A 23,367-nucleotide genomic window follows, 5' to 3' on the forward strand; every position below is an offset into this window, starting at 1 on the left:
AGTGGCAATCTCTTCTTCATGATCACAACATTGCACCTTCTCTTTACTCAAGCGATAGTATTCATCTAAGGCCTCCTCTTTAGTTGAGATGACATCCAAGAACTTTGCATTGTGTTTTCTCAAGAAGCATACTTTGTCAAGGAGCTTGTCACAACATGAATTAGGACCTTCATCTTCTTTCTTCTTGGCAAAGGTTGCAACATCCTCAATTGACCATTCATGATCTTCTTCAAGATAATCCTTCTTTGTCTTGAGCTTGTCCAACCAACCAAGAGCATAATCTCGATCCTTGAGTTGGGAGATGAGAGAGTTGTTGTAGTCTTCAAGAATAAGAGCACTAGTCTCAAGAGTCATACACATGCACACTTCTTCCTCATAAGCTTGGGTGAGAGAGATAAGCTCCAATTCCTTCTTCTTCTCGAGCCCTTCATTTTCTACCATATGATCTTCATCTTCAAGCATATTAGTTCTAGGCTTCTCGATGGTGGAGATCTTGGAGACCTCCTTGTTGGGGAATAGCTTGGGGAGCACTTTGGGAAGAGGTCTACACCCGCTCTTGCGAACGAGCTTTCCATCATGTTCATCTCTTCTCTCAAAGATACATTCCGCAACAAGATGCCTTTTGTCACCACAATTGTAGCAAGATGACCTTGAGCTTCGTCTCTTGATTCCCTCCCAAAAACTCTTGGTGATAGGGGCCATGTGTTCACGATACAATGCAAACTCAAGCTTGCGGGTAGAGTGTGGGTGAGCAACATGGTCTACCGCATTCTTCTTAGATATGGCCATTGGCTTCGTCATGGCCATGTTGTTCACTTCATTTAAGCAAGAGCTTTGGATGTTCACATGTTCGAGGAAGAGCATGTCAAGTTTGTCCCAAGCTTCCTTGGCGGTCTTGAGCGAGCGGATATGAGCGCGATCCTTGGGAGTGATGGCCAAGTGGATCATGTTGATGGCGATGGCGTTAAGTTGGTTGTCCACCACTTCTCTTCTTGTCAAGTTCATACGGTCTCGTGGTGAATAGCCTTCCTCAATGATACGCCACAACTCGGTGGAAGCACTACGCATATGGGAACGCATTAAGAATTTCCAATCACCAAACCGATTATAATCAAGTAGTAGAGGTGGAGAACCATGAGGCAAAATGCATGGCATGGGTATTGGGAAATTTAAGGCACAATCACTTGGTGAGAACACCGCATGAATATCTATTAATTTTCCCGCAACCGGAGATTCATCCTTCCCTTTTGATGAGGTGTCAACATTCTCAAGATCCTTTTCCCGATGTGAACTTGTTGATTGCTCAACAACCTCAACACATGGAAAAGAGTTAACTTGTGGTGGGAAAACATTGACACCATTCTTAGAATCTATCATGGGGTTTGTTTTTGGAGTAATCAACTCCATTATCATAGCCTTCAATTGAGACACAATGGATGATTCCAATTTCTTGAGATCATCCAAAGTAGCCGGAGTATTATCGGCACTTGATGATGGAGATGATTGCTCACGGGGAAGGACTCCATTCACAACCACCTCTTGTTCGTCCATTTCTTAGGAGGTAAATCCCGAGCAAGAAACCTTGCTCTGATACCACTTGAATGGATCGTAGCGAACAAGAGGGGGGGGGGGTGAATGGCGGTACGGCAAGTTTTAACCTTTTTCAATTTTAGCGCAACGGAAGGTAAAGGTGATAACTTTTGCAATAGCAGTGTTCCTACAATGATGCTAGAGCATGTGCAACAAGTAAAGGAATCAACAAGGTAGTAAGAGTAAGGAGCGAGACAACCGGAGGGCGCGGAGGCGAGACGAGGTTTGTTTACCGCAGTTCCTTCCACAACAGGAAGTACGTCTGCGTTGAGGAGGTGCTAGTCTCACACAAGAGACTAGACGGCCACACCACGAAGGAAGGCCTCACCCTCTTCCTCGAGAGAGCTCCACGGAGGTGCTCTCCCTCTTCCACTAAGGCACCGGTTGAGGCGGTGATTCCTTCACAAGGTTGGGGCGAGCTCCACACGCAAGGATGCTCCCAACACCCTATGGAGCTAGTACATCACCAAGCTAGACTCCATAGCTGCACATCTCCAATGCTCCACCATAGGAACCCATCTTCAATGCTCCACCAAAGGAACCCTTCCAATACTCCACCAAGAAGCTCTTCCAGTACTCCACCAAGAAGCTCTTCCAATGCTCCACCAAGAAGCTCTTCCAGTGCTCCACCAGGAAGCTCTTCCACCAAGGAACCCTAACAACAAGATCCACTAAGGACTACCACGAATTGGTGAACTTTCTCTCGGTAGAATGATAGATCGGGGTCTCCTCCACCACCTCACAAAGTATGAGCAAGATTGGTTGGGTGGATGAGGAGATCCCCTCAATTTTGAGCTCAGCAACAATGGAGGAGAGAGAGAGAAGAGCTAAAGCTGGCTGGAGAAGAAGGGGCCTTTATATAGGTCCCTCCAAATCCAACCGTTGCTCACTGTTTTTGCCTAAGTGGTACTACCGCTTCTGGAAGCGGTACTACCGCTCTGAGTTCGAATCCCCACTGAACTTGTCCACGTGGACACATTGCGGTACTACCGCTCGCGGTACCGCTTGAGGTACCGCAATAGGGTCCAGACCTTACTGGATCCCAAGCGGTACCCGAGCGGTACCAGAGCGGCACTACCGTAACGCGTTACGGTACTTAGCGCGGTACCGTGAGCGGTACTACCGCTCTCAAGCGGTACTCCCGCTCTCAAGCGGTACTACCGCTCAAGGTACCGTGAAGGTACCGCATCGTGTTCTGTGGGACATTTCCATGTGTAAGCCTCAGAGCGGTATCACGGGCGGTACTAGTAGGGGTAGCGGTACTACCGCTCCTGGTACCGGTAGTACCGCTATGGATAAAACAGCTTTTTCTCTTTCCCTCTCTACCATGTTACCTTGCGACACACACACAAAACCAGAAACCCTAAGAACTACGCTTCGGTCTTCTGATCACAATGTGCTCAGCGAGGGTACCGTGCATCTTGCAAACCTATCAATGACAAACTTTGTGCACGGTTAGAATTGTTCGAGTGTTGTTATCAAACACACAAAACACGGGATATGGATCTTGCTCTTACAACTGTATTACTTACGATGCAATCAAACTTCATACAGACGCCTACGTAACAAAAAGTCGTTAGGTACGCTCAAATCAGCCTTTTTTTTGCATATTTCGGAGGAAGGGAAATGTTGCATAGGAGTTCCTTTGCTAGACCCCACAATGTGTGGGAGAATTCAACACTAGGTACACCCTTTCCTTTCACATCACAGCTGCTAATGGGAAAATGGGCGGGAGGGAGAGGGATACAGAGTGTGTGTTGCCTCATGTTCATGATATATAATGCTCTAATAAAATCAAGTTTCCGATGTCTGAGGTTTAACATGGTAGGCGTAAAAATCACATCAGGCTACATAATGAGTAAATAAATGAAACTACTCAAGTAAAGGTGGTAACATGATCAATAATTACCCTTCATTCTGGGTTTGGTCAAACTAACACATAAAGTTCGACCAATCATACAGATAAAAATGTCAACATCTATAATACCAAATATATAACACGAAAGTATTCTATAAATAAATCAAAATATTGTTTATATATTTTTGATGATGATATTTTCTACTATACGCTTAGTCAAAGTTTAGAAAATTTAACCTTTACTAAACCTAAAATGCAGGATATTTCCGGACAGAGAAAGTAGTCTAGTCGAACTAGAACAACTTTAGTGTCATCAACTAAAGTAAAAAATCACATCAGGCTACATAATGAGTAAATAAATGAAACTACTCAAGTAAGGGTGGTAACATGATCAATAATTACCCTTCATTTTGGGTTTGGTCAAACTAACACATAAAGTTCGACCAATCATACAGATAAAAATGTCAACATCTATAATACCAAATATATAACACGAAAGTATTCTATAAATAAATCAAAATATTGTTTATATATTGTAGATGATGATATTTTCTACTATACGCTTAGTCAAAGTTTAGAAATTTTAACCTTGACTAAACCTAAAATGCAGGATATTTCCGGACAGAGAAAGTAGTCTAGTCGAACTAGAACAACTTTAGTGTCATCAACTAAAGCCCCACTGGTAAATTCTCTAATATACACAATTCCATTCGGTAGTTGGAATGTGTAAACGCATATAGATAACATGCCCAGTGGCATATACGTAATTTAATGCCATGAAAAATTAACAAAAGGGCACTATCACTACTAGGAAAAAGCTTATAGGTGGATGCAAGTGGTGCCAGCGCACCACCTTGGACGTGCGCCGGTGGAAATTGGTGTCGGCGCACCTCCGGCGATGCAGGCATACTGCCGGCGCACCTCAGGAGAAGACGCGCCGGGGATAAATCCTGGCATGGGCTCGGCCGATCCGGGCCAGGCTCAGGAAACACTGCCGGCGCACCAGCCCAGGAGTGCGCCGGCAATTATTGCCGGCGCACTCCTGGGCTGGTGCGCCGGCAGTGTTTCCTGGGTCCACCCAGGTCCTGGTGCGCCGGAAGTAACTTGGGAGTTATTTCAGCCACCAACCAGCACTCACACACCCACTACACTCCACTCCACACAACCCGAGCCTTCTCCCAACCCAGCTCAATTTTGTCCATTTGTACCCCCAATTTGGCCAATTTGACCAAACAAAATCATATTTTTTTTAGCAAATCTTCTCTTCCTACATGCATCTCCCACATCTCCCTATGTAGATCTAGATCTACTATCTCGCATTGACCGCTCAATCTAGATCTAGATCTAGAAAGTCGGCTTCCATACTCCGTGGTCGCGGCGCGGCGTCTCGATCTCGTTGACGAATATATCAAACAAATAGGTGATTAATGAACAAATTGATGAATGAAATCGACGTATATTGGACATTTGAAGCAAAGTTCGTGTGTGTGGTATATATATAACCGATTATTCTGAGCACCACCACCGCATATAAGGAGGCGATTGAGCGGAAAAAAATCATCCCCGTACGCATATCTCTATCCAGTATCCAACCAGGCGCTTCCCATCCCCACGAGCCACAGCCACCTACCTCCAGCCCGCCCTTCCCTGCGCCTTCGCCGCCGGTGACCCCGCTCTTCTTCCGGCGGGCGCAGTCCCTATGCAGCCTTGTTCCTCCGTCGCCAGCATGTAGCTCGCGTGCCGCCGCCGAGAAACCCGCCCCCACCGGAAAGACCATGCCTCGCCGCCAGGAAGCGCGCCGGCTGCCACCAAGCAGACCTCATGCCCCAATCAACGAGCAGACAACGCCGCCTGCAGCCTCCGGCGTGGTCGCGACGCGCGGCGGCCGGCATGGGTCTCTTTGGCTGGCGCGTCCCGCGACCGCTGGCATGACTCCCTGCCATCTACGCCGGCCAGTTTCACCACGCCTCCCCAACTGAGCACCCACCACGGGGCTCTCGTCCGCCCAACTGCAGGACAGCCAACCATGGCCGACGTCTATTTCTTCTCCTCTCTCGATTCTCTATTCTATGGGCAGTATGAGGGGCGACGTTCTGGGCGACGCCCTGGGCGACGGCCTGGGCGCGACTATGGATGGGGCTGCTTCTCCGTTCGTTGGCGGGAGGTTCTGGTGTCTGTCCGAGGAAGACGAGGCGGAGGGTCTAGAGGAGCCTCTTCCCCAGTCGCCGGCGGCTTATCGAGAGTCATCGCCTGAGATCTCTTCGGTTCCGTCGGCCAGGTATGTGAAGAGGATGTATCATCGGGCGCAGCAGCGTCGTGCAGCGCTGTTGTTGTCGGTTTTGCCCTGCAGATCGGGGGCTTCCTCGCCGGATTTTAGTCCGCAGTTGCGTGGATCTTCTCCGTCTGAGAAATCTTTGAAAATACCTGTCCTAGAGCCGACAGTGTTCTCTCTGCAAGAGTTTGATGCTACAGAATGGGTTAAGGTTTTTAGGAGGGAGAGATGTCGGCGGTTCCGACGACCTCCTCATCCTTTCCACGGCCTAGAGCGCCGTCGACCTTCTCAGCGTGTTCGCCGGAGTTCTCCGATGGCCGTTAATTCAGGATCAGGGGTGTTTGAATTCAGTAGGCCACCGATTTTTCAGAGGAATACAGGGACGGTGCATTGCGTTGGGCCCCTCTGGTCCAATGGGCAAAGGCCCAGCATATCACCCAAGGGTTTTAGGAGGGTCTCGATCACTCGAGGGTTGCCAGCGCCAACCATTCGTCAATCTCGCCCATCTCCCTCTACCCATCGACCTGTGGAGGCTAGGGTTCTGTCTCCAATGGTGGGGAACGCACCGGTTCCTCCTCGGGCATCCAATCCTCAGGCCCCTACTATGCGCCAGCCCGTGCTACCCAGGACTACCCCCGGCCGCGAGACCGGCGGGGTTGTGGTGGCGGCCGTGGTGCACCGGTGTTCTTGGCCGGGGGCGGCCGTCTCCAATGTGGCTGTTCCCGCCAGGGTGGTGCCGCACCGGCCGGGAGTGGTCCGGTGGTGTGCCACCTCGCTCGATCATGGATCTAGCTCGGGTGCAACTTCTGGTTTTGGTGATAGGAGGTATGATGGCTTCGATGATCAAGACTTTGGTAGATTCCAGGAAGGATATTTTGAAGGTAACAATGGGTATGGTAATAACTATGGTTCTCAGAATCGGGGTAACTTCAGATCCCGCCCTTACAATAACAATAGGCAACAGTGGAACAGAAGTTTCAATAATAATTTTCGGTCCGGCCGTTTTTACAATAACAACAACCGTTATCGCGTCGGCCTAATTCTAATGATGGTTCTCAGGGAAATGGTACTAGTCGTGAACGGAGAGTTTAGTTAGAGAGGTTTCAGCTTAAATTTTCTGGGTGGATCGGCCACCGTGGTGAGTTCACAACATGTGGACAATGGCTCACTTGATAATTCAAGAGCGGCTTTATCTCGCTCGTGCTCGAAAAAGATTGATAAGGTTCGTGTCTAAAGTGTGGTGAGTTTGGACATTTTGTCGATGCTTGTATCATGCGGTTCTTTGCCTATACTGTGAAAAGATTTCACACGCGGCTAAGGACTGTCCTTTGTTATCTATGCCTAAACCTGTTGCCATTACCTATGGTGTGTCACGGAATGAGCTTATGTTTCATGAGGTTCCTGCTTCTTCTGAGGTTACATTTAAACATGACAGTGGCCCGGTTGGCCGTATCTCCGTCACAGAGGGAGTTTATCTCGTCATGGAGATTATTAATGAATTACAGTGGATCATACCGGGGAATCATCAATGGGATCTCACTCCTACCGAAGATGGTGCTTTTAAAACAATTTTCCCTTCAAAGGCTGACTTAGCAAGGATGACTAAGATTATCAAAGTGCCAGTCCCAGGGACTTCTATGTTCCTAAATTTTGAAGAATGGTCTGCGGCTGAGTTAGACAGGTTTTATGTCACTCCTGTTTGGGTTAGAGCGCATGGTGTCTGTTACAAAGAGAGGTGTGACTACCTCTCTCTTTTCGGTGTTGGATCTCTTATTGGGAAGACTAAGGAGGTGGATATGCTGTTTACTAGGGCTCACACCACAGTGAGAATGCTTGTGGAGGTCACTCGAGTTGAACATATTCCAACTACTACGGTGGATCACATGTATGATGGGCAGGGGTATGGGCTCATTTTTAAGCTTGAATCAGACCTTACAAAGATTAAGGAGGATGTTCTTATGAGTGATGCACCTTCTAGTGATGATGCTACCAACGATGAGGTAAAGGGAAAGGAGACACCAAAGGGTAAAGATCAGCCTTCTAGTGGTGGGGCTAATTCCACATCTTTACCAAATCAAGATCCACCGGTTCATAACAACCCAACAAAGATACTTCAGCTAAGGGATGCTCTCTGCCGGTGTTCAAAGTTGGTCAGATTGATTGTGACTGGGCTGATATTGGTGATGTCAAATCCTGGTCAGCAAGCAAGGTGTCTAGTTTGGTTCCGCGTAAATTATGGTCTGACTATGATGAGGAGGACGAGGATGGGCTGCCGTCGCCGCTGCCCCCTTTGAATGTTAATTCTGTAATCGCCATGAAGAGGGAAACACATGTCACTAATGCAGCGGTAAAATTGATAATGACGCCTACTGTATCTGTTTGTTCCGCGGAAACTACACTGGGCCTCTCTGCCGAGGAAACAACAGAGATGTTGCAGCCTATTGCCATGGAAGCCAGGGAGACAGCAAGCATGGGATTTCGTTCGGATGCGGTACATAGGTCGAATGGGAAACCAGAGGATTTTTCTGCTGCGGCAGTTTCTGCTTTTTCACATGGCCCCGAAGATAATCCCCATGTGACATATGATACGACATCTCCTGAGATTGCTAGTAGTACTCCCAAGGTTTTTTCATCTGGTTACAAAGGTAGTAATTCAGAGTCTTGTAAGGAGCAAGTGACTCCTAATACTACATGCGTTTATACATCTTCTTTCTGTTCTAAAATCGCATGTGATATTGTTACTCCATCTGCTCTTTCGGATACTCATGTTTCTTCATATGTTTCTGTTGCTCAAGCTAATACTGGAATTGGCACTGGAGTTTTCCTCGGGGGACGGTGTTCGGTTGACAAGGTGGTGGCTTTTGGTGGTGTTGCTCCACCGGTGATGGGATCTAGGTCAAGCAAACGAATTATGCATCAAAGTGATGCTGACGCTACACATATGGAGAGGGCTCAAAATTTGGCAAAGGCCAAGGACGGCCCAGCATTTTTAGGTACTTCATCTCCCTCCAAATATTCTTTAAGTTCCATCCCAGATGAGATTTTTAAGCAAAGAGTAAATAAGTTGGGGGTTTCATTGGGGTCTTCTCCTTCTCAAATATCTAGTACTATTAAAAAAATCAAAGAAGTTGATAACAATAGAACCCTCATAATGATAAAAAAGAATTTAGCAGAGGTTAGTAAAGATGATGAATCCTTACAATCTGAGGCTTTAGAACAAGCTTCTGCTTTTGCAATGGATTTGGCCGATAATACACAGTTGCTCACAGAGGAGAAAGAACCTGTACGGGAAGGGAAACCTTTAAGAGTTTATACGAGAAGAGAAAAAGTGGTGCCTAAGATAGTGCGTCGAAGTGTACGATTGAGTAAGAAATCGAAACCATCTGTTTAAATTTTCAGTATCAATGAAAGGTATTTTTTGGTATAGTGATGGATTCAAAGATCCAGCAAAACATAGGTTTGTGCGGGAAGCCATTTTTGAACACACACTAGACTTTTTTGTGATTATAGAGACTGGGAGAGATAATTTCTCGACCCCTTTTCTGAATAATATTTCTGGGGGACAAGACTTTCAGTGGTATTGTCTTCCCCCGATTGGGCGCTCTGGAGGTATTCTTGTTGGGGTTAATGCAAGCTCTTTAGAGGTACAGCAAGTTGTGGCGGCTGATAGGTGCGTCAAATTTTATGTTAAGTCTAAAGTTGATCAATTTCGTTGGGCTCTTGTAGCGGTATATGGGGCGGCTCAAGATGAGCATAAACCTGAATTCCTAGCCGAGCTTGTCCGTATTTGTGAGAATGAGGCTTTGCCGATTCTGGTAGGGGGGGACTTTAATATTATTCGTCGAAAAGAAGAGAAAAACAATGACAACTTTAATGCGAGGTGGCCCTTTTTGTTCAATGCCATCATTGAAAGTCTAGACTTGCGAGAGATAGTTCTTTCGGGTCGACAGTTTACTTGGGCTAATCGTCGTGATACTCCAACTTATGAGAAGTTAGATAGAGTTCTTGCTTCTGTTTCTTGGGAGCAGAAATTTCCTTTGGTCTCGGTGAGAGCCCTCACTAGATCAGGATCAGATCATACTGCTTTGCTTTTGGACTCGGGGGACCAAGCTTTTAAAGGGAATAAGTTCCATTTTTCGTTTGAGTTGGCTTGGCTGAAACATGACGGGTTCGCGGAGATGGTTGTTCGTGAGTGGACATCCATATCATCTGGTTCCAATCCGATGGAGAAATGGCAGAAAAAGATTAGACATCTTAGACAGTTTTTGCGGGGCTGGGCAAAAAACCTTTGTGGTTCTTATAAAGCCGAGAAAGAACACTTACTTAGCATCATTGACAATCTTGATTGTAAAGCTGAATCTTATCCTCTAGACGACGAGGAGTGTCGGTCTTTGCGCAATGCTCAGGATGCTATTGCCAAGTTACGTCGTGATGAGGAGTCAAAGTGGGCACAACGAGCCAAAGTTAAACATATACAGGAAGGGGGGGACAATACTAGATATTTTCACCATATAGCTAATGGGAAACATAGGATGAAAAATATTTTCCAACTTGAGCAAGACGAAGGGATGATTATTGGGCAGGAAAACATTAAGAACTATATTTCTGAATATTATAAGATGTTATTCGGACCCCCTATGGTGAGCACTTGTAGTATGGAGGAAACGAGAAATCAGGATATACCGCAAATTTCGGCAGAAGAGAATAGTATCTTGACTGCCCCATTCTCTGAAAATGAAGTCCATGAGGCTATTTTTCAAATGGAAAAGAATAAAGCCCCGGGACCTGATGGATTTCCAGCTGAATTCTATCAATACTTCTGGGAACTAATTAAAGTGGACCTCATGGAGATGTTTGTCTCCTTTCAAAATGGTGACCTACCTCTATTCCATTTAAACTTTGGAATGATTATTCTACTTCCTAAAAAAGAAAATGCAGTCCAAATCCAGCAATATCGTCCTATTTGCCTCCTTAATGTTAGCTTTAAGGTTTTTACAAAAGTTGGCACTAATAGGGTGACGGGTATTGCAGAGAGCGTAGTACAACCAACACAAACTGCTTTTATGCCAGGAAGACATATCTTAGAGGGTGTGCTAATACTTCATGAGACCATTCATGAACTTAATAGGAAGAAAATGGATGGGGTTTTATTTAAAATTGATTTTGAAAAGGCATACGACAAGGTTAATTGGGAGTTTTTGCAGCAGACAATGCGAATGAAGGGTTTCGACCCAACATGGTGCCAATGGGTGCAAAGATATGTTGAGAAAGGCAGTGTAGGTATTAGGGTGAATGATGACATAGGTCACTATTTTCAGACTAAGAAGGGACTTCGTCAGGGTGATCCGCTATCTCCTATCTTGTTTAATATAGTCGCCGATATGCTAGCCATTATGATTCAGAGAGCAAAAGAGGATGATCAAGTTAGTCGAGGGTGGCCTCTCAATTTTGCAGTATGCGGATGACACTATACTTTTCATGGAACACGATTTAGACAAAGCACTGAATATGAAATTGGTTCTATGCATTTTTGAACAATTGTCCGGCCTGAAAATTAATTTTCACAAGAGCGAGCTATTTTGTTTTGGACGGGCAAAGGACCTCCGTATTTAATATAAAACTTTGTTTGGATGTGATATTGGCTCTCTGCCATTTCGATATTTGGGAATTCCCATCCATTTTAGAAAGCTAACAAATGGCGAATGGAAACCGGTGGAGGATCGGTTTGAGAAAAAATATAGTTGTTGGGCGGGTAAGATGCTTTCCTATGGGGATCGTTTAACTCTTATTAACTCTGTCCTCACGAGTTTGCCAATGTTTATGCTATCCTTTTTTGAGGTTCCGATTGGGGTTAGAAAAAGATTAGATTTTTTCCGGTCCCGGTTCTTTTGGCAAGGTGATGGACACAAGAGGAAGTACAGATTGACAAAATGGGATATGATATGCAGACCCAAGAGTCAGGGAGGGCTAGGTGTAGAGGTGCTTGAGTTAAAAAATAAGAGTTTGATTAGCAAGTGTGGTTATTTAAACTTATTAATGAAAGGGGTGTTTGGCAAGAACTTCCGCAAAATAAATACCTTAAGGATCAAACACTATCTCAAGTTTCTGTGAGACCAACAGATTCCCCTTTCTGGAAAGGGTTGATGAAGGTAAAGGATGATTTCTTCATGAGAGGGACGATGGAGGTGGGAAATGGGCATAACACTAGGTTCTGGGAAGATGTCTGGATTGGGGATAGACCCCTTTGTGACCAATACCCCTCGTTGTATCGTATAGTAAATAGGTCGAATGTTTCAGTAGCTCAGGTGATGGGTGTGATCCCTTTAAACATAGGTTTTAGGCGAGCACTTGTTGGCTATAGGTGGGATAGATGGGTACATCTTATCACTCGTCTTATGGAAGTTCATCTCTCGGATAGTAATGACGTTTTTAAATGGAATCTCACAGCGGCGGGTCTGTTCTCGGTTAAGTCCATGTATCTTGATTTGCTCGATGCTCCAGTAGGCAATTTTAAAAAATATATTTGGAAGATTAAGGTTCCACTTAAAATCAGGATTTTTTTGTGGTTCCTTCAAAAGAAGGTTATTTTGACAAAAGATAATTTGAAAAAGCGTAATTGGCATGGATGCGCTAAATGTTGTTTCTGTGATCAAGATGAGACAATAAAACATCTTTTTTTCGATTGCTCTTTTGCAAAAGTGCTTTGGCGCATTATGTATTTGACTTTTAAGATCCCATCCCCTAAGAATGTCTCAACTTTGTTTGGAAACTGGTTATCTGGGGTGTCTAAAAAGGAAAAAGGTCTTATTAGAGTTGGAGTGAGCGCTTTGTTTTGGGCAATCTGGAACGTCCGGAATGATTTTGTCTTTAACAAAAAAAAGCTTCCCATCTTTTCTGCAGGTTATTCCCTTGGTTACCCATTGGATCCATATGTGGTCCTATCTCCAGCCGGAGGATGTGCGCCAGGACATGGATATTGGGTGCAACCGGTTGGCGACGGTAGCTCGGGATTTCTACAGCCGGTGCGGCTGGCGTATTGACAGGCGGCTCACATGAAGATCTTGTGGCGGCTTGTTTTTCTTTCTTTTTTCAGATGGCTGGTTCATGTTGAGACTCTTAGCGATCCATGATTTGTAATAAGTTTGTATTTCGGATTCGTTGAATAAGTTAATAAGATTAATAAAGGGCCGCATGCATCGATTGATGCAGAGGCTGGGGCTTTTCCCCCTTATCGAAAAAAAAACAAGTTTCGGTTTTAGACAGTAACAGGGCAGTACAGATGTTTGCGTGTTTGTTAATTGGAAGGAGTATATTGTTCCTCAGTCTGTTCGCCCGTGGACGGTTGAGCTGAACAATGATGGACGATGATTACTTTCTCAGTTTGGTCATTGCTGCTCCTGTAGGAAGATTGCGATTCAGTCACTTCTCCGCGGCTGCTGCTAATGTGGAAAAAGAACACCTCTGTTTTTTTTTTTTTTTTTGAAATAGAGGCAAAAGCTTTGCCTCATCTATTAATTAAGAAGAGAGTGCCCAGTTTTTAGGAGAAAACCGGGCGAAAACCTACAACGACAGGGCCAAGCCCACACAAAGAACACACCCACACACGCCCACAAACAAGATACTCCAACAGTTCAACACCGCAGCACTAACAAACACTCACGCAAGACACTCCAACATTGAGCCGCCAAGGACATGCTACGACATTGTGGGCACCCGTCAGCCAACCGTGGATCCAACCGCAGATCCAGGGTAGGCAGTAGCCAAGGTGGCGAGAAAATCGCAAACTTCCCTGGCGACGATAGCTCCAGGCACGAAAGCCGACAGTCCAGACTTAGGTACCCCATCATCAATAGGAACCATCTGTCTGTCGGAGTCAAGCGAGAGAGAGACTGCATCAACAACATCACATTTCTCAAAGCCAAGACACGTCGGAGAAGCCACATCCGAGGAAACGTGTGAGTCGGACCTCACTTCCTCGACGGAGGGAGGCGTAAGCACACCACCACACAACTCTAGGATCTCAGGCATGATCTTCATGACCGGAGCCGTGATCACCGAGCTCGCCCTAGCACGAGGAGAGAAACAACCATGAAGGCTCGCTCCGGTCGCACCCACTTTGCCAACAACAGGTAGAACCAAAGGATCGGCAGGCAATCGGGAGAGCCTATCCAACACAGCTTCCGCCCGTTCCAGAAAGCCCCCAATCGCAAGCATCCAGTCATGCAAGGAGTCAACAGCCTCGTGAAGAGGACGGACGGCCTCTTGAATCAACCCGGCTTGCACCTCCAAGGCAGATCGCATATCCACTGAGGCCAAAGAGCTAACAGGAGCAGCAGCAACTGATGCCCATGATCGATGACGATGCACAACGGACGGAAGCGAGACCTCAACCTGGGCCCCGCAAGGAGCATCCGCCTGGCGAGGCGACGACACAACATGGTCTTCCAAGAAGCTAAGAGGACGCCAAGCGTTGCGGCAATCACTTGCCCGATGACCATTCTCAAGGCATCGAGAGCACCTGAAGGGGTTGCAGCAAACCACAGCACGATGACCAGGAGCTAGGCACCTGCAACATCTACCCTTGAGCCAAGCAGGGACAGGACGGCGAGCAATAGCCGGGGCTGACAGAGTCGGACGGCGCGGGCCGCGCCGCGGCAACACCTCGTGCCATCCATCATGCTCGCCCGCAGCACAATCCACCTCCATCATATCAGCAAGGTCGATGGTCTTGGAGGCCGGTGGCGTCCGGGGGACTAGCTCCTCTTCGCCGTCCTCGTCGATGTTGTCCGCACCCGACGCCCAAGATGGAGGCCACTGCATGGCAGCGAGGGGCAGCGTCCCAATTCCCTCCACGCCGTCCCCATCAGCAGGACACGGTACATCAGCCCCGCAGCAGGTCTTGGTGACATCCGGCGGCGTCTGTGGGGCCAGCACTTCATCGCTATCCACATCGCTGTCCTCAGCGTCGTCAGCAAAGGAGACCCACAACGCAGGCCGTGGCGGGGCAGAGAGATCTGGCGAAGACGTAGCAGGCGCCGGCACGGTGGAGAGGGTAGGCGTAGCAGGAGCAGCCGAGTCGAGATGTTGGACAGCTGCTGGCGCGGCCGTCGCCGTCGCGGCCTCCAGCAACTTCACAGCTTCTCCAACACCCGGAACAGCGCTAGCCAGCGCTGCGGAAGGCAAACCTCCAGGAGGCAGGGATGCCGACGACGGCGGCAGCAGGCCGGAGACGGCGCCGGCAGAAGAGCCGAGTGGCCGACAAGGCGCCGCAGGCGCGGGGACGTCCGCAGGTGAGACCAGCGCGCCGGAGTTCTCCACCCGAAACCGTCCAGCCGGGGGCAGCCGCGACGACCGGCGAGGGGCAGCAGCAGGCAGGGATGTCCGGGGTCGAGGAGGGGCAGCCGGTGGAGGGAGATCCCGGCGACGAACTTGTGCAGGCGGAGCCGGCGACATGGCGGCCAGGGCGTCCGCTGCGACCCGGCGACGGACGCGACGAATGTCGGGATGGGCGGGGAGAGGACGCCGAGAAGGATCCGGATCCGGCTGCGGCGGCGACGGAGCTCGACGGAGGCGGGAGATCAAGGCGGCGGCGGCGGGAGGTCCTCCGTCGCGCGCATGGTCGCGAGCCCCTAACACCTCTGTTGTTGCTGCTGTTGGATAGTGAACTCTCTTCGTCAGTTTCGTTGTCAGTTCTGCTCCACTTTTTTTTCTTCAAATTAAGCTTCTGGTTCTGTTGATTTGATCGCGCAATGCTAAGAAAAAAAGCAGAGAACCAGAATAGCTGAATTGGACATACGATAGGGAGAAATAAACTTGATAACGTGTTTTAGAGAGAAAGTTCACCGTGGCCGAGAAACCATTAGAAATACTAGATTTTGATGTGCGCCTTGGCGCACGAACCCGTGGAGTGCGTGTCGGTATTATTCTAATAGCAGCGATAAAAAGTAACTACCAATATAATGCTCCCTCTATCCATAAATAAATATTTTAAAAGTTTTTTCTAAATGTGAATGGTATATATATACTAAAGAGTGTTAAGATGCATCTAAATTTAGATCAATTTACCACAACCATCATCTCTTAGGTTTTACAATAAGTTGCTACTATAACTAAACTAAATTAGGTTCAAGTACACGAAACTGCAAATGGAGCAGCGAACGCTTATACGCGCCCGGCAAGATACTCTGTCCAATTAATAATAACATCACTATTATTTTGATTGTTCTAATTCTAATAAGGGTTGTTCAGGTGATACAATGAATGAGAATCACTTATAATGTCTTTTGTGAATTCACTTTTTTCGAGAACCTAAATGACGCATATTAAGAGGATGTTGGGGCACGTATTAAGTTCTAAGCATAACTACTGAAGTTGGCCTGGAAAAATCCTAATCGCTACCAATGCTTATAACCTGAAGCATTCTCTGAATTTTTGTATACTAATTAGTTCCAGCAAACACAAAAGAGAAATAACATACAAGCAACCCTGTCAAGTGCATAAGTATTCACTTTGCTGGTTCATCATTTATGTGTGCTGCCAGCTGCTTAATTTGGGGCCGAAGTAGCATGTACCCTGTGTAAAAATTGTCAGTCGTATATCAGAAGCCTAGCCCAAACTGTAGTAAGATCACGGACGGAACACCTCTGATTACAAAGATAACATCAGCGGTAGCAGTGGCATTGACCAAAACAAATGCTAAAACTAATCATTTCCTTTCAGAAATTTACAGTCATCAACAGTACTAATCATTCAGTTGCTTTGCTTCTAAATTTTGTATTCACCAACATATGCCAGTCGCGTTTGTAGAGATGTCGTGCCCACCTACGGGTGGCTCCATGATAGGTTGCCGTGGCTTGGACAGGTGGTCTACACAGATCTTCACAGATCTTCCTCGCAGGCCGATAGTGGCGAGGGCCACCTAAATGGATCTCCATCCTAGGCTGTTGCTGCTAGGATGCGGTGGCCACCTCAGGAGTGTCTTCATGGCATATCCTGACAACATATCTACGAATGGAAAAAATGTAATAACTCTTGACAAATATAACTTCTTTCGGCTATTGTACATCTATAAGAATATTTTGAATAATATCCATTTATGTGAAAAATGAGAATGGGAGCACCACTTCATATTTCACTTGTAGCCACTTACCTTGTGTTTTCCTTCCACCGCGTGAATTCATTTATTATGCACGCTTTGTTCCCCAGCATCAATGGTTTGTAATCTAAAAAAAATTTGTAAAGTTATTCTTAAATATTATAGCTTAAATTGGAAGAAAGTAGATAATGGACATTTTACTGAAGTCTGACTACTAATGTGGAAATGGATGCAATATGTATCTCACGTATATCAGCATCTTGGCTACCAAAAGCTTTTCTTAAAAGATATACAACAATGAGAGACCAGTGGCAATAATATTAGTATCACATGAGCAGCATGAGTAAACAATATTAGAAATAAAACACGAAGGTATGATAGCAGGAGTTTTTTGGAGCCATCACATAGTAACAGAGGGCCTTGATCATGTCAGCTGATATTTCTTGCAACATTGCACTTTAACCTCCGAAGGATGCCAGCATGGCTCTTGATGAACTTGATATCTCCACCACCAGCCGATCCCCCTCAAAAGTTATCTGCAAATTTCAGCCAAACAAACTGAATCATTAGACAGAATGCAATACTAAAAGCAGATTTATCATTTTCAGCTAACCTTAAACATCGATATACGGCACATATGCAAGCTTGCGGAGATCTAGAGATGGAATATATGTATCCTTGAAAAACACCATACTGATTGGCAGCTTTGAAATATGCACTAAACTTGAGCATGCATGTTTTATGCTAGTTTCAGGAGTCCAGAGACAATTCGGTAGATGCAAATTTAGATGGTAGCACTGCTGAGAAGCCATGTGCGGGCGATGTTATTGCTACCAACTGAAAGAAAAAACATATTACCAGACGCACCCCTAAATAGGATGTGAAATACTGTATTTAAGAATAAACACGCCCAAAGATTTTCTTCCGAGCTGGGTAGAAGAGCATCGTGGGGAACCCATCAGGCTGAAATAGGAAGGGGGCGTCAGTTCTATATTCTAGCAAGTCCACATGCATGAAATGAACGAAAAAAGAGAGCATGAAAGTTAAGAATAGCACCTCCTGAAGCTCCCTGTTACAGGCTATATGACTTGCACTTAAACTACTCTTCAGAACATCAAAAAATAGATGATTCACCACATAAGTGATGTCTAATAGCGTGCAATGATCTAAATCTTGGTTCAAATTTTCATTTACAAAATGCTGAATTCTATTGTCTAAGTGGTTTACATAGAAAGCCTGGAAAGTTAAGTAAATTTAGCTACGTGTTGCAGGTCAAACCTATTTCTTCCAATGCTAAACCAGCCAATTGCTTAGCACTTACAAAGTTAACTTGTTCAAATACTGCAGGCCTACACCTCGCAACGGAAGCAATCTGGTGGCACCACCATTAGGATCAGTACCATCTGTTATGGGTAGGGTGCCGGGGTAGGGAGGGAGGGCTTTGCACATTTCCCTGGGTCCCTGGTGACAGAAAACTCACTGGTGTATCACTTTATTCATGATGGAACTGTGCCAAATTATCTGCTGAACATAGGAAAGCGATGTTTCTTTCACTTGTCGGCAGTCTGGCAAAGGCATCTGTACTCATCAGACTTCTAGATAGAGAAAAAAACTAAAGGGGAATACTTAATAATACGGCGAAACAGTTATACAAAACACCTATCCCGAGCACACGCAAGGGAACCGTAGACAGGCAAGTGAAATCCAATCCACGAAATAATTTGATCCATGGACGACACCGTTGTGGTGATTTAGTAATCACGAGTGCACAGTGCTTGCGATGTACCATTTCAGAAAAGTAAATCAAATTTAACTAAAAATAAAGAATGTGGTATTCTGGTAATGATAATATACAAGAGCTGCTAAAACCTACAATGTGATAATAAAAAAAAAATGGGAGTACAACCAAAACAATACCTCCACCACCAAAGAAAATAAGATGCCACCAAATCAATGATGAGCCTTATGTTAAAGAATACTTACAAAAAAAAATGTAGGCTACCCTTTTAAATGCCCAACGATTATTCTGAGGCCTCGTTTCTAGCTCTCGCTCACGCTTTATACGCAATATAGCGATTACTGGAACCTTGTTATCGGAGTACCGGTGATGGAGAACAGGTGGCCGATAATATGGTTGTTCAGTGTTCAGGTGTGGTGCCATCTAAATTCGCATAATCATCATCAGTTGACCCATATCTGCTAGACTTGCAGAACCCTGACAATGTAGTCCCATTATCAACAAGCTGAGCCTCATGCTGGAGGAGAAAAGGAAAACAATTGTAAATTACGAGGCATACCAGAATCAAACGGATCTGGAGTAAGAAAGGTAACAGACCACGGCATGAAACAAACTGGGTCATAACATCAGTTAAAGATATATATTCTGCTGCATGGGAGTGCACCATAATATCAGGTAGAACTATACATTTTTTTTTTCTGTTTTGCTTCAATGTCTTCCTCCACCTGAATAAAGCAGCAAGGATCCTATACACCTTCCTAAATAGTTTTGCCACTATTAGTTGTAAAATAACAGGAATCCTATATCCACCTTACAAATCAAGCCATGAATACATCGTATATATAGACCAAACCTATGCCACAAAGTGGAGTTGGACAAATCTCACCAGGTGGCATCAATAACAGAAGAAGAAGATCTGCACCTTGAAACTGTTCGCTACCATCCCACGCCATGTCAAGACACCAAGGAGTAAATAACGCACATACGGACTGAAGTATATATGCTGAAACAAAAATTGTCCCTGAGAGCATCAACCAGTTCTGCAAAGGAGGATCGAGCGGGTTACTATCCGAAAGGTACACTACTAACCTCTAGTACAGAGTAATTAGGCAAATATTTGTTCCAAATCTTCACTTCCAGGAGCAATACAGACTTAGTTGTGTATCCCTAGCAGCGATGGAAAACATAATAAACCTAATTCATAGTGCACCATATCTCGAGCATGCATTTGAAAAAAATTATGGTATGAGCTATAGAGAAGCTAACCTTGTGAAAGCAAATATGTGGTTGAATTGGCAAAAAATTTCAATTCCCGTTCTCTTCTCTTTTTCTCTCATCTCCACTCCTTTCTTACATGTTGCGTACCTGCACTGGTACCCACGCTAATTATCTCAAGTATATAGATTCTATATTTGAGATCAAAAGAACATAATATATGGAGTACTGCAGATACAATAGCAAAACAAATACTTCATTTAATACATTAGCTAGCAAGATGGGATATAACCAAGGATGAGCAACATGTATGCAGTTGTGTGCGAAAGAAAACAATGGATAATCAAGCCAGCCTCCTAGAATGCATGCAGTTTTATAATCCAATGGCTTCATGTCCTCGCCGGTGCCGGCTGCTACTGCTGCCAAACCTGTTTGCAGGAGCGTGGTGTGCCGCAGTGGTACTCGCCCAGAGCAGGATGTCAATCTCGTCTCTACTGGATGCGCTCATGCTTTCTAAGAACTAATAGGGAAAAGTCACCTTCATTGCTGGAAAGAAAAAAGTAGTAAATCATAATTGTGACCTCTGGTAAAACCTGACACCTCCCACTTGCATATAACAATTCTTCAACGTGACTTCACTACATAAATTGAGCAGCAGAACATGTACGTATAATCTTTTACCGTATCCTAGGGTGTTACATTTGCAGAGACACTACTTATTTCTATTAGATTTGTATGTATATTGTTATTAAGCATTTTCTGTTATTTCAAGAGAGAGTAGGAATATAGCATATATCAGAAAAGGTAGATTATTAAAGAGAGAATTTTGAAGGGAAGAAAACTCTATTTGTGCTTGGGACCAATGCAAGATTTGCACCTTTCCTTTTGCATCTGCATCTTGCAACCTTCTCAAGGGTGACCAGTTCTAAAAAATTCTTCTTGCAACCATTGCTTTGATAATTGGTCCAAAATTTGTAGCTTTCCTTTTGCATATGCATCGACCATTGCAGTTAGTATCCCGATAATAGATAGCACTGAATAAAGAAAAACATCAAACCAAGCATTGACAGTGTAAGAATGGTCAAGCAAACCTGAGATGATTTGGCATTCTTCAGCTTAAATGGATCTGTTTAAACCATACTTTGGAACAAACTTAGTGATAGTCAGATCTGCAGGACAATACGATTTAACACAACATAGAGAAAAGAATGTGCAAAGAAAAGCGTACGGACCTCGGGCATCCCAATGAGCTGCAAGAGCTCTGCCAGCAGCTGGCTCTGCTCGTCAGCCCTCCGCTCCCACTCCCTCACCTCCCATCGCAGTGCGTCCTCACGCACATCCAGGATCCGGTGTCTCAGCATATGACCATTCTTCAAATTTTCTGCAATAACCATGACGAATAAGATGCATTGATAGGTATGATGGTTCCAGGCTTCTAGCGAATGAATTTGGAACAGCAGAGACGCAAAAGTCACTCCCACATGGACTCGTACAATTGACAATACTTCCAAAATAAAGCATAAATGGAAAAACTTTTACATCCTATTTTCAGGGCGCGGTAGGTTTTCCTAGAATTGATCACCCGAAAATCTGAAGTTAGGTTATGGGAAATCTTCTAAATCTGTGTTCTCTTCTTCCTCAAACCTGCACACACTGTGTTTAGAACAATACTAAATCGCATGGTTCAATCACTTGAGAACTTAACTGAACAACATATGACTTAGAAAAGTGGCCTTGACCTTCTTCTTCACAAACGCCCCCTACCTAGGATTTGGGGATTTTTAGCACCACATGGAGGTGAGGGGATCCCAGCGGCCACCCCATCTCCTAAGAACCTTCACCTTTCCCCTCCCAAGTCTGAGAGTGAGAGGGGGGGGGGGGGGGGGGGGCATGGACGGACAAAACTGGGAGGAGAAGAGGCAAGAGGAGAAGGGTGGCATATGGAGGGAGTACCAAGGCGCACGAGGGAGAGATGGAGAGCAATCGCCAAATAGCAGCAACCTGCGGCTCCTCCCGGCGATGATGATGATGCGAGGTGGCGGGGTGAGTGGTGGCCTGCGCTTCCTCTCCTGGCCATGGTGACTGCGCGAGGTTGCGATACAAGCGACGGCTTGCGCTTTCCTCGCGGCGATGGCGACATGACGAACTGCTTCCGGTGGAGGCGGCGGACCTTGAGGGAGCTACGGGACATTCTGATTGGGGGGCGTTGGGGGTGGAGGTTGGGTGGAGATTGGAGACTGACGAAAAGCCCAAACTACCCCGTTGGGGAGAAGATATTTTTGACGGGCGAAGCGACGCACGGCTAACCCAAAAACCAACACATCGACTGATGAGCGGACCCGACCAAAATGTAGGACCCACACGCAGTCGCAGGCGGGTATAATACCGATGTTCCATGGCTTTGTCTAGCGAGGGGAATCTGGTGGCGCGCACGCGACCAACCACCGGACACGCTTTAGCCCTGGAATGAACGGACGAGATTCCCCACCTCACAACTGCTGACAAGATCCAATGGCCTAGAATCGTTAATCGCTGTGAGACCCCCTATGGGAGGCATCGTTTATACCTTTAGATATTTATTCTGCACATGAATAACTATTTGCCACCAATTGTTAAAGCAAATGCAACCAATATTGATTAAGGAAAAGCAGGTTCTTCTTGTGCGCATTATTCAGTTTAGAAATTATTTTCGAAGCTGTACACTAGCAGCAATTTTGGAAATGCCCTCGTTCAGTAGTGGCAGATCATTTTTCTCAGAAAGTATTAGTTCTTAAGCTGATGATTTTTTGGATGCCTGTGACCAGTCTCGCATAGTTGCCAAAATCCAGATTGATCAGGTCGAGGACCATTTCCTTTCCGAGGACATTTAAGAAATATAGCGACCGTGTATAGCGGTGACGATTGATAGAATAGCCACCTACTGGTGCGCCGTCGCCCACCTGCGCGCGCCCGTCCCTAGCCATAGGCCACCGACGTGGCCCCGGCTTCCTCTGCCACGCCGTCCTCCTAGACCGTTACGCCTCCTTACACTTTGGCCTGCCAGCGCCCGCACATCTCTGGGCCCTCCTCACGCCACCGCCGGGGCACTCGTACACCTCCCAAAACCACATCGACACCGAGGCGCTCACACCTCCCCATCACGGGCGGTCCACCCCTTGCTCCGCCCTCATTGTTGCAGTTAGTGCGCCTCCCCAATCCGATAGCGCTTTACCGGCGCTCGACCCACGCGACGCCGCCCCTAGCCATGCGTCGCCCCCTACGCGCGCGCTATCGACCCTACCCACCGACCCCGGCTTCTTCCGCCATCGACCCTACCCACCCCTTGCTCCGCCCTCATTGTTGCACTTATTGTAGGAAGTAGTAGAAAACTGAAAAAATCCAGATGTAGAAAAAAAATCTAGTGACCCGTGAGGAAGTTCAAATACTTGATGTGGATAAGTACAACTATTCGACATGAGCAGTATATTTTTTTTTGACACAAGACATGAGCAGTATATGAACTTATTATAGGAAGTACAAGAAAACAAAAAAATTTAAATTTAGGAAAAATAAAACAATTGAGTCACTTGTGAGGAAGTTCAAATACTTGATGGCGAGAA

General features: G+C 45.9%; 1 protein-coding gene and 1 long non-coding RNA gene across 20 annotated transcripts; one reads left to right on the forward strand and one right to left on the reverse strand.

Annotated features, from left to right (window-relative positions):
* The first annotated feature begins 7,881 nt into the window (after nt 1–7,881).
* LOC127302185 (uncharacterized) lies at nt 7,882–13,189 on the forward strand. The gene is made up of 2 exons (XR_007852702.2): nt 7,882–8,713; nt 12,621–13,189. It is a non-coding gene; the product is annotated as an uncharacterized lncRNA (long non-coding RNA).
* A 3,106-nt stretch (nt 13,190–16,295) lies between these two features.
* On the reverse strand, nt 16,296–21,964 carry LOC127302186 (uncharacterized). Of its 19 annotated transcripts, none has more exons than XR_007852720.2 (6): nt 21,722–21,964; nt 20,860–21,149; nt 20,646–20,751; nt 19,820–19,918; nt 16,870–19,593; nt 16,296–16,724 (listed from the first exon to the last, which is right to left on the reverse strand). XR_007852720.2 is itself a non-coding variant. In XM_071820350.1 (6 exons), exons 1-3 carry the CDS (start codon nt 21,957–21,959, stop codon nt 20,932–20,934), a joined length of 393 nt encoding a protein of 130 aa, XP_071676451.1. In that variant the 5' UTR covers nt 21,960–21,964; the 3' UTR covers nt 16,296–16,724; nt 16,870–19,593; nt 19,820–20,751; nt 20,860–20,931. The 19 variants fall into 19 exon arrangements, 2 of the variants coding, with proteins under 2 accessions (XP_071676451.1, XP_071676450.1); XR_007852710.2 differs by having other exon boundaries at nt 19,820–20,314; XR_011745618.1 differs by having other exon boundaries at nt 16,870–19,070; nt 19,241–19,311; nt 19,440–19,593; nt 19,820–21,149.
* Nucleotides 21,965–23,367: the final 1,403 nt, after the last annotated feature.

Source organism: Lolium perenne, chromosome 5 (assembly GCF_019359855.2).
Source record: "Lolium perenne isolate Kyuss_39 chromosome 5, Kyuss_2.0, whole genome shotgun sequence".
Lineage (NCBI taxonomy): Eukaryota > Viridiplantae > Streptophyta > Magnoliopsida > Poales > Poaceae > Lolium > Lolium perenne.

What these genes read in the sequence shown, in the direction of transcription:
- LOC127302186 (XM_071820350.1), bottom strand. Translation starts at nt 21,959, where the DNA reads ATGTCCCGTAGCTCCCTCAAGGTCCGCCGCCTCCACCGGAAGCAGTTC. An exon ending in TCTCTCCCTCGTGCGCCTTG is followed by an intron (nt 21,150 to 21,721) that starts GTACTCCCTCCA and finishes TGGTTATTGCAG; the next exon opens with AAAATTTGAAGAATGGTCAT.